The 12,441-nt window shown below is 34.0% G+C and overlaps 1 protein-coding gene across 1 annotated transcript in view; it reads right to left on the bottom strand.

Moving 5' to 3' along the window:
• Nucleotides 1-12,441, bottom strand: part of MEGF9 (multiple EGF like domains 9) — a 120,077-nt gene that overhangs the window by 30,860 nt on the left and 76,776 nt on the right. Inside the window, exon 2 of the mRNA XM_072631765.1 lies at nt 11,794-12,001. Within this exon, the coding sequence (XP_072487866.1) occupies nt 11,794-12,001 (208 nt within the window). The remainder of the gene's footprint in view (nt 1-11,793; nt 12,002-12,441) is intronic.

A 12,441-nucleotide genomic window follows, 5' to 3' on the forward strand; every position in this document is an offset into this window, starting at 1 on the left:
ACCAACTTCTCTTTGTGCCTCACAGACCTATTGTGTAGCTCATGTGAGCTAGCAGACAGGATGGTGGATATGATTTATACATTATCCCGTCTTCACAAGGTTTTGATTTCTTTCACAAGGTCTCTACATTTTGAAAGTTTCATTCAACATAGCTTGAAGATATTGTAATAAGCATTTGCTTATGGTAATATCCATTCTAAAAAAGTTTTTCTTAAATTTTTATGGATTAGGACTGCAGATAACTTATGATGAAACATGTTACTCTCCTCCTGAAGGAGAGGGTGATGGACTCAAGGTACAGAATATGAGACATAAATTTTTGACATGGCAAATATGTTTGTTTTACTTGGATATGTTTTTTTTTTTTAACACGCTCACACACATATTTAAAGGGATCCATGTTATGATCAGACAATTATGAGTAACAGTTTTGTCTGGGATGATATTCCTGTTTTAATTTGTTGAATTCTCAAGTTGTATTTGTCGTGTGGGGATTTGTCACCTGTTAATTTGTGAATGATAGGAAGCTAACAGTGGCTAACATTTCTATAGCACTTTACATTTGCAAAACACTTTACATGCATTATCTCATTTGATTCCTACAATAATCCTGCTAGATTGGTGCTAATTTGATCCCCATTTTACAGATGAAGAAAATGAGGCTAACACAGTTTATTTTATTTGCCCACAATCACACAGCTAACAAGTTTTTTAGGCAGGATTTGAACCTAGGTCTTATTGACTCTGAGTTTGGTATTCTATCCACCATATGCCTACTCTTTAGGAAGATGTGAAAAAATACCCACAACAAGAGTACATGGATTTACAATATGGGGAAAAAAAAATACCCAGCAACCTTGCCCTAGAAAATGCAACTATCTTAATGGCTAATATTGTTGCAAAACCACAGCTAATTGTGCATGATTTTTTATAGAGTAAGACACTGTAAAATCAGCAATAATTAAACTGAGTACATTGGTTTTAACAAACAATATTTAAAACCCTCATACTAGGCATCTGATTTCTTTCTTTCAAAAATGTATTTTATTGATGCCTTTTGGCTAAACTGCAATTATTTTATATGCCCTTATAAGTAAATCCTCCCTTATAACAAGAAAAAATATATTTAAGCAAAAACATCTGATAACATTACATAATCTGACAATGTATATGATATTCTAAGTAAATTCTCCATTTCTCTCTGCTATAATGGAGGAAGTACATCATTCAAGATGTTCACTGCTTTTTCCCATTACTCAGGCTTCACTTCCTTTTTCAGTGGTCTTTTCATCTGCATTGTTGTAGCCATTGTGTATATTGTGTTCTTGGTTGCTGTTTATTTTTTGCTCTACTGCAGTTCAGATAAATCTTTCCACATTTTCTGAGTTTCTAATGTTTTCATTTCTTTCTACAAATTAATATTCTCTTTCATACCCATACTACATGTTTTTTAGCTACATCCTAATAAATGGGCATACTTTATTTCTACTTCTTTGCTATCAAGACGCATGCTTCTTTGAGTATTTTGGTATATATCAGATCTATTTTTGTCTTTTACTTTCTTAGGATAGATGCCCGGTTGTCGAATTGCTAGGTCAAAAGAGAGGTGCAATTTAACTATTGTCCTTTCATAACTACAAGTTGATATCTAGAATGGTTGGACTACTTCACAATCCACCAACAGTGGATGTGTGCATCTGTTTTTCCTACAGCTCTTTCAGCATTTACTGTTTCCATCTCTGACAAGTGACATGATATATGGTGAAACTTTAGAATAGATTTAGTTTGCTTTACTATTGTTGTGATTTGGAGTACATTTTCATGTTGTCATTTAGAGTCTGAAATTCTTTTTTTTTAATTGTTTCTTCACATCCTCTAACCACTTACCTAATGGAGAATGGCTCTTGGTGCTATAGTTTGTATCATTTCCCCAAGTATCTGAGAAGTCAAACTTCTATTGGTGATATTCAACATAAATATTTTCCATGCTTTGCCATTTGACTTTTAATTTAGTTTTCAATGATATTATTCAAGCAAAAGTTTTTTAAAAAAATATTTTATGTAGCAAAACATTTTATTTTATCCTTTATGATCTGATTTATCCTTTGTTTGGTTAAGAATTCTCTCCCCAGAGCACAGAATAGTTTATCTGTCAGATTTATGGAGAATAGAAGAATATGTGACCAAACAACAGATAGAGAACATTATGAAATGCAAAACAGATAATTTTGATTACATTAAATTGAAAGGTTTATTCACAAACAAAGCCCAATCAAGATTAGGAGGGAAACAGAAAACTGGGAAAGAATTTTGACAACTAGTATCTCTGATAAAGGCCTCATTTCTAAAATATACAGAGAACAGAATCAAATTTATAAGAATACAAGTCATTCCCCAATGGATAGTTGAAGGATATGAACAGGCAGTTTTCAGATGAAGAAATTAAAGCTATCTATGGTCATATGAAAAAAATACTCTAAATCTCTATTGATTAGAGAAATGCAAATCAAAACAACCTTGAGGTATCAGATTGACTAACATGACAAAACAGGAAAATGATAAATGCTAGAGAAGATGTGGGAAAATTGGAACACTAGTGAATTGTTGGTGGAGTTGTGAACTGATCTAACTACTGTGGAGAGCAATTTGGAACGATGACCAAAGGGCTATAAAAATGTGCATACCCTTTGGCCCAGAAATACCACTTCTAGGTCTGTATCCCAAGGAGATCATACAAAGGGAAAAGGACCCACATGTACAAAAATATTTATAGCTCTTTTTGTGGTGGTAAAGAACTGGAAATTGAGGGGATATTCATCAGTTGGGGGCTGGCTGAACAAATTGTGGTATATGAATATAACGGAATACTATTGTGCTATAAGAAATGATGAACAGGTGGACTTCAGAAAAATCTGGAAAGACTCATATGAACTGATATTGAGTGAAGTATGCAGAATCAGGAGAACATTGTGCACAGTAACAGCCACACTGTGTGATGACTAACTTTGATAGATTTACCTCTTCTTAGCAATACAAGCATCTAAGACAACTTCATGGAAAGTGCCGTCCACATCCAAAAAAGAACTATGGAGTCTGAATGCAAATCGAAGCATTATTTGCTCTTTTTTGTTTGTTTCTTCTTTGTCGTGGTTTCTCCCATTGGTTCTAATTCTTCTTTACGACATGACTAATGTGAAAATAGGCTTAATTTGAATATATATCAAATTACATGCCATCTTCGGGTGGGGGAGGGGGAGAAAAATTTGGAACTCAAACCTTATGGGAATTAATGTTGAAAACAAAAATAAATAAATTTAATTTAAAAAAAGAATTCTCTATATGAAAGCTATAGCTGTAAAAGATATCGGATTTTAATCAATTCTCTGCATAATTTTTTAGTTTACATATTCATTTTGAGCTTATTTTGGTATAGATAGTAACCATTCATAATGTTATGCCCCCTTTAAAATTAATACTTTTGTCCCTTTAATTCTCTTGAGATTTTAGACCTTTGGTGGTTTTTTTTTCCTTATTTTGTCCACTAAGTAATATTTTAAATCTGATGGTATAGCTCTAAATCTACAGATACATTTGAGAATGATAGGATTACAGACTTAAGAGTTGGAAGGAACCTTAAGATTAGAACATCTAATTTAAACTTCCTGATTTTACCAATAAGGAAAATGGAGGTCCAGAGAGGTTAAGCAATTTGCTGAAGGTAACAGATGAGATTTAAATCCTAGTTGTCTGAAGCCAAATTCATTAGTTTTCCTACCACACTAAGCTGCTTTTAGTTGGTATTGTTATTATTATCATATTGATGTGAACCAAAGGTAAATTGCTCTCCAAATACTTGTCTCCTTTTATTTCTGTAAAGAGTATTTTCAGTTTATTATAGTTACATATTACAGTACAGCTTATTTATATAAGTACCATACTATAAGCATGTTTTTGGTAGGTTAACTCAGAGTGTTTATGCATTTTGTAGTTACTTTTAATGGATTTTTGGGGTAATGTTTCTGGTTTTTATTGGTACTATATAGAAAGGTTAATGATTTTTGTGGATTTATTTTTGTATTCAATAATGCTAAAGCTATTAATTATCTTAATTTTATTACTTATTCTCTTGGGTTTTCCAAGTATGCCGTCATGTCATCTGTGAACAAGGTTAATTTTGTCTCATCATTGCCTGTGTTTATACCTTTAATTTGTTCTTGTTTTATTGCTGTAGTTAGCTTTCTAGAATTATGTCAAATCACAGGGGTGGGAGGGGTTACCTCTTGCTTTATCCATTTGTATATGGGTAAGTTTTAGGGTTTTTCCACCAGCAACAATGCTAGTTCTTAATTTTAAATATATGCCTTTCATTATATTAAAGAATGATCTTTTTATACGTGTACTTCAAGAAGTTTTTTTTTTTAATACAAATATATGCTGCATTTTGTCAATGTCTTCTTCAGTATTTATTGAAATAACTATTTGGTTTTGTATTCTTTGTTTATATTATTATGATGACTGTTTTTCTGATGTTAAACCATCATTTTCCAGAAGCATTTTCTGGATACATTGCCGTAGTTATGCCCATAGTATTTTATTTTAAACCTTTGTATCAATATGCAATGTAGTTATTATGTAACTCTATTTTTGCACTCTATTTTTCTAGTTTGTATATCTTGACCCTAAATGTCTCATAAAAAAAGCTTGGCAGAGTGCTTCTTGTCTCTATTATTGAGAATAATTTTGTATCATAGGTTACTCATTAATTATTCTATGTTTCACAGAATTTACCTAGAAATCCACCTGGCTGAAGCTTTTTCCTCCCTTCAACAATTCGTCTATGGCTTTCTTTTTTTCTTTCTGTCTTTCTTTCTGAAACTGAGTTAACATCTCTGTCTTTTGTTACTATGGATATTTTATATTTTTCTAGAAACTACCAGTTTCAGGTTTTATTGTATAAATTGTACATGGTAGTATTTGATAATTTTATTTCTTGTGCTGTGAATTTCCATTTTATATATATATATATATATATATATATATATATATATATATATATATATATGTATATAGGTGATTTGATTTTTCACTCTTGCTAAAAAAAATCAATGTAAAAATCAAGATTGTTAAGTTTATTTTGTTCATTTTATACTAATACTTAGTATACACTCATATAATATACTTACATATTATATAATACTTATATAATATATATTATGTAATATATATTATATATACTTACATATATAATACTTACATAACATACTTATATAATACTTAGCTCTTATCAATTTTATCAATTCTCTGGGTCTTTTTTATCCTCTGATTTTAAATTTCTTTTGTATTTGTTTAAGGCTAAGTGATTTTTTTCTAGTATAAGTCTTCTTAATTACAAGCTCAATGAATTTATCCCTTTTTTTCTATTTGGTCAATATAATTTCTCAGAGATTAACATTTCACTCAAGGATTGCTTGGATTAAGCTTTTCTGATATGTTGTTTCATTAATATTATCTTTAAGATAACTATTCTTTAATAAATAAATATTCTTTAATAAGTAATTATTCTTTAACTCATTTATTATTCTGAATATTATTAGTCAGTCTCTAGCTTAGATCTGCATCTTTTGCTCATATTTATTCTTCTTATTAATAATATCATTGTGTTATGGTCTATAAACAATGCATTTATTATATCTTCCCTTTATGTTAACACCCTTTGTGATTTTGGGGGTGGAGGCACTGGGGAAGTGCCAAAAGTTATGAGCTCATAAATTGGGTTTCAGTGACTTTTTGCAACAATTACCTTGGGGTGGATTCTTTTACTCTTCCTCTTCTTACAAATCCTCTGATTTGTATATTTTACAGCTCTTAATCTGTTAACTAATTAGTCAATTTCTTAACTAGTCTATGTGGAAGAGAGAGAGCTACCCTAGGAAATCTCCTACTCCATCTTCTCAGTATTCCCATACAGTTTTCTTACAGCGAACATTTATGTGATTTGGTAAAAATTTTTGATCAAATATCTTCCATGGCAAATTTTACAGAAAGAAACATGATATAGTGGAAAAGTCTTTCAATGAAGAGAATCAGGAAACTTGGGTGCTGTTCCTAGTTTTGTCACTAATCCACTGCATGAAAGATTAAGTTCTCTTGGCTTGAGTTTCATCATCTAAAATGAGGCAGTTACATTAAATAGCTTTTAAAGTCTCTGCCATCTCTGACACTGTGCTCCTTCCAATTCTGACATTCTAAGAGTCCATATGTTGCTAGACAGAAATACCTGGATCTAGCAACATGTCAAGGAAAACACAACCAAAGGAACTACACAAAATTTGGATGTAGGTTTCAGGCTACACAACAATAATGATCTAGATATACAGTAATAAATACTTAGATATATAGAGAACTTTATAGCTCACTGTCATTTTATATCATTTGACAACAATATCCCTTTGAAGTAGGCAAGGTGTTTGGACACAAATCTGTATTAGACAAATAAAGACAGTGAGTCACAAAGAGACTTGCCCAAGATCATAAAATTAATGGGAAGAAGGACTGAAACTCAGATTTAGGTCAACTTCTAGTCCTGTGTATTGTCTCCTATACCACACTGCCTCTCATTGGGAAAACAGAAATTACACACTTTACAGAAAATAAAATGGAAGCTCCATAGAAGCTCTTTTATATCAAGGAAAATGCACTAACTTTCTGCACGTCTACAGTCAACAGAGCTGCCATATTTACACTATGCCCCCACTGTGCCCCCTTATACTCTCAAGATTACTTGGCAGAATATGGGGTGAATGCACTTCATTCCTGGCATTTCAAATATCTCCTCTTTAGTTGTTCTAGCTAGCCTTGCCACCCTGGAGAAACTTCCATCCTGGGGCCTCACTCTGCTGAGTATTAAATGGTTCTACCCAGATCATTATTTCAGGAAAAGCCTCCACTATGCTTCACTTCACTCCGGACTCTCCAGTCATCTCCTCCATAGACACACCAACTGCCTTAGTCTCTTCTCTTACTCTGGAATTATTTATAGATGGTGTATCAATCGACTCTTCTAAGGTTCTCCTCATCATCTTTGTAATGACCAAAGAGCCCCCTGGTGACCCTTGATGTGCTATCTCACCCACTAGAACTTAAGTTCCTTGAAATTGTCTTTCTTTTCTGAACTTGTATCCCTACTGCTCAGTACAATCTTTGGCAAATAGCATTCAAATGTTTTTTCATTGATTCATTCAATGAAGCTGGATGAATCAACAGTGTGATACTGAATATTATGGTTTACTAATTTGGCTATTTAGGGAAAGGATGATAGATAAAATTACTGGTTTTAAAAAACCAATCTCTTAGAATAGGCGAGACACCTTTGCTAGAATTTTCCATTAACAAAATTTTAACTTCCAAAATTTGTCTTTAAATATTCTTTAGTATAATAGGAGTCTGCAATATAAAACAGTATAGAAAATTTATTTACAGTACTACAAAAGAGTGATGATTGCAATCACAGTGATAGCATGTCAGATCAATGTCATACCTAAAGAGTTTTCCTCTCCCTTTATTCAGATGGCTGCAACAGACATCTGGTAGACTGAATGGAAAGGTTATGCAGTATAAAGGAGAAGTCTGTGCTTTAAGACAAAATGCATTAAAAGAATATATAGGCTTTCTGGACTTTTAGGCATGTATAATTTGAGCTTAACCATGAAACCCACTGCTTTTTTCTAACAAAACTCAATCAGGTTCTTTATTTACTTTAACTGGAGTCTTAAGTTACAAGTTTAGTCAGTTTTGCCTCTAACGTATAGGATAAGCTCAAGTTGGAAAGGACCTTAGAACGCAAAATTTTTAAGGTTAGAAGGAACTTATAGGTTGCCTACTCCAAACCACTAATTTTACATAGGTAACAGAAAAGGAGAAGTGAAACAAGGGAATTTGCCTCAAGTTGCAGCTGGGACCTGAACTCCGATCCCTCATCTTCTAGTCCAATATCCCTTAAACGATGTCTGGCTTGGGATAGTGTTTGACACAATATATTGGAAATATTTCCTTTGAACCAAATGTAATAAAGGAGGAGATTATTTTTTTCTATTTTTTTTCTATTTTTTCAGTTAAACCTACATACTGAAATTTCAGTATGTTATCTAAAATGAAAACTGGGTATAATGTAGATCTGTAAGGAACTTTTTAAAAAAAGAATGATAAGATAGTAATCAGTATGCCTTTGCATTAATTTCCTAGAATAAAAACAGAGTGGAATTTGTTAGGATTGGTGAACAACATCCTATAAAAAGTTTATTCAAATGGAAATATTTGTTTTTAGTGACCAAGTAATTTTCAATGAATGTTGGAGTTGAATCAGACCTAAGATATGATCTAGTCAAAGTATTTTCCTGATTACATGAAACAATTCAATGACATTTCTGAAAGATTCATTTGGCCTCTGCTTGAATACATCAAGTAATAAGGAATTTGCTATTTCATCAAGCAAAAAGCATTTCACTTTTGGAGAGATATAATTGTTATGAAATGTATTCTTTATATTAAGCAGAAATTTGCTTGCTTTTTAACTTCCTCACATAAGACCCAGTTTTGCCTCCTGAAGGCATGAAGAACATGTCTGATGCCTCTTCTATAAAGTAGTCTTTCAGATATTTGAAGTCCCAATTTCTTCAGTCCATCCTTATTGCATTATTTCAAGTGAACCCTTCTCTCTACTTTAATAATATCTTTGAGGATTACTAAATAGGAACTTAAATAGCTGTTATTCCACAGTAGTGAGTAAAATCTGATTAAGAATCCTAGATACAAATCATTGCTGGATTTCACAGCAAGGTGCAATATAAAAGTGGTACATGGGCTTGGTAAGTATTTTATCATCCTCTCAGTCAGCATGTATTTGAGCATCAGTTTATTTAAGAGTCAAAACTACATATGCCACAGGATAAACTCACATAATTAAAAGTTTAGCATAAGATGAGTAGTGAGAACACAGAGGGGCAAGTGATGGCAAACCTTTGAGATTAATACTGGAGAAGAAGAAAAGAAGATAGTAGCCTGAAAAATTCCTGAATAGTAGTAGTAGTATTATAAGGTTTATAGGTCTCAATGACAGCAAATAATTGATTCAGTAAAAGTGAAGAATAGGGAGAAATGGCTCTGCAGAACTTCACCAACATGTATTAATGTTCTAATCTTCCCCCATGCCACATCCTTTTCCAGCTCTTTTTACAGATGAGGAAACAGACAATCAGGGTTAAGTGACTCGCCCAGGATCACACATCTAGTACTTGTCTGAGGCTGAATGCAACCTAGGAAGATGAATCTTCCTGACTCCAGCCCCAGCTCTCTATCCACTGTGCCATCTAGCTGCCCCTATTAGGAATTTAGCTTAGGATAAACTATGCTTTTAGACTTTGCAGGAAAGCCAGTTTACCATTCAAACCAGTAAAAGGCTACAAAGAACCAGTTTCCTGAAACTCCAACAGTGTGTCAGCAACATATAACAAAGGCCTTACAAACAGCTTGAGTTTTCAAGACAGCAGGTTTCTTTTCAGTGATTTCTTTCAGGGAAGTTCAGAGAAGTCATCACAAAGCCACATGCATGACAACAGAACTTTTGAAGTTAAGAATCAGTTGCTTCATTGTCTCTCCCAAAGGAGCTAGGTTTTTTTTAAACCATGATGGAGAACAGCAGCAAATAAAAGACTGAGAAAAGGAAGCAACATATAGTAGCTTGATGCTCGTTGTATTATATCCATTACATCCATTTATGTTAGTTTGTCTTGTGATTGCAAGGTGTAGTAGAAAGAGCCAAAAGACGAGACAGAAGATCTGTGCATCAGTGGCCACTTGCTGTGTGAGAGGGGACTCATTCCCTCTGAGCTTCATTTTTATGATCTAAAAAATGGGGCTAGTAATAGTTATTTCATTGTGCTATTATAAAGATAAAATGAAATTTGTACATGTAAAGTGCTTTATAAACTGCAATGTGCTATATTACATATATGTATGTAGATAGATAACTAGATAAAAATAGGTATTTAAGTTATTTTAGACAAGGACGACATTAGAATATCAGAGCTGGAACAGATCTCAGAGGCCACATCTCATCCAAACCATACCTTAGCAGGATTCCTCTCTACAACTTTCCCAACAAGGAGTCATATTTTGAAAGCTATTAGGAAGTTTTTCCTCATATTCAGCCAAAATTTGCCTTCTTAAAGCTTCCACCTTTTGCTCCTACTTCTGTTCTCCAGAGCTAAGCAGGACCAAAATTCTCTGTTTCCCATATGTCAGCCTTTCATATAGCTGAAGAAGAGATCATATCCCCATCTTGTCTCCTGCACTGTCTGTTTTCCAACACAAATAACCCAGTATTTGTTGTATGGAATGATTTCCAGATTCATTAAAATGGGCAATCTAATAGAATGTAAAGTCTTTGAAAGCAATGTCCCACATAGCACCCAGTGTGTTATATGTTAAACATTCAGAGAACCCTAGCACAGCTAGCCTAATGAAACATTTCCTTTCCTGCTCCCCTACATTTTGATTTCTTGAACCAGAGCCCATATAAAAGAAGTAGTCATTGCAATGCTGCTCCATAAAGTTTGGCTACCTTTTGAATGACAACTAGCTTCAACTCAAGCTAGTGACCTCTACATTTTAAGGCAAACAAGTTGTAAAATGATGAACAGACCCTATATTCCACATACAAAGGCTACACTATTGCCTTAATAGGAAAGTTCATTAGACAAATGGTAATGGATTTGCCTTCATTTTTCTTTCAAGTCATAGACTTATTGACCATCAGAGCTAAAAGGGAATTCTGGGATCATTTAGTCCAGCTCCTTCATTTTAACAGACAAGAAGACTGATGCTCGGAAAGATGAAATGACACTTGCCTGAGGTTACATAACCAGTTATTGGTGAAGCTGTGACTAGCAGGTCACCTGACCTCTAGGGCAACAGTTATTTTTGCTGTACCATGCATTTGGCAAGTGGCTGGCCAGGGTATAGTCTCTGGCTAGGGAATAGAGGAAATAAAGGTCAAATTTACCAATAAGTCCACACTTACATAGCATTTTAATAGTCTCTCCCTCATAACAACAATGTAGATAAACTAGTGTAAGTACTATTATTGCCGTTTTAGAGATGAGGAAATGGGCTCAGAGAGATTAAGTGACTTGCTCAGAGTAAGTTAAGTTAAAATCTGAACCCATGTCTTTTTCTGCCTTCAAGTAGAGTACTCCTTCCATCAAACCATACTGCCTTCCAAAATCTGCATCCTGAATTGATTTACACTGTACTTTAACTAAGAAGTGCACTGGAATTATTTTCTGGGTTATCTGTAAATGGAAATCAGAGGAGCCAGGTTCTTGTACCAGTTCTGCTACTTGTTCACTCTTTGTCCATGGGCAAAACACGTAACTATTCTGAACTTTAATTTCTTAATCCATAAAATGGAGATAATATTTTCATTACCTACCTCATAGGTGTGGTGTGAGGATCAAATGAAATAACAGATGCAAAAGCATTTTAGGAATGTCAGTCATCATTATACATTTTGTAGTTAACAGAAAGAAAAACATAACAACAGGGGAAACTTTGACTAAATTAAGCGGATTGTATATTAAATATTAAACCTTCACTGCTTTGTCTCATGTTAGATATAAAGCAGACTTCCTTCTCCCTGTGAACATTAAGACTCCACGTAAGAAGTTCCCATTCCATGTGATCTCACTTCTCTGGGAAGTAGTAACAGCACTTTCTTCTCCTCCTTCATCTACTTACCTGCTACAAGTTGGGCTGATGGCTCCGTTGGGGTGGCAGTCACAAGAGAGACAGCGCCCTTGGACATAGGTGCTGGTTGGATAAAAGCCCTCCTTGCAGGAGTCACAGTGAAGCCCTTTGTAGCCTGGATGACATTCACACTGCCCTGTGGTTTGGTTGCATCGATTCCCATCCAGGCTTCCAACTATACTGCAGTTACACATGTGATCTGCAATAAAAGAAGAGTTTTCATCAACCAGGCATCTAATGCTTTCCGTGTGTGTGTGTGTGTGTGTGTGTGTGTGTGTGTGTGTGTATAGCCACAATTTAAAAAAAAATATAATGCTTCATAACAAGCTTATAGGAAGAGAGAAAATTAATTTAATCTCTCTTTTCTCTTTGAGAAACAACTTCTCCACACTCACCTTTTGGTCCTCGTGTGTGTCTGTATTGTTTGCTTCTTTCAAATGGAAGTATCAAAGACAGGGCCTCCATTTCTTTCTGTTACAGCAGTTTTTGGTATGATGTGAGTGATGAACACAAGCTTATTCAATGACTCCAGTGCATAGCTGCATAAGTATTCATAGATGGATAATTACAGTAAACTTAGCAGGACACAGAAGATAACACTATGATCACATTCACATTGTGTTGTATGGTTTTCAGAGT

Source organism: Notamacropus eugenii, chromosome 1, assembly GCF_028372415.1.
Source record: "Notamacropus eugenii isolate mMacEug1 chromosome 1, mMacEug1.pri_v2, whole genome shotgun sequence".
Taxonomy (NCBI): domain Eukaryota; kingdom Metazoa; phylum Chordata; class Mammalia; order Diprotodontia; family Macropodidae; genus Notamacropus; species Notamacropus eugenii.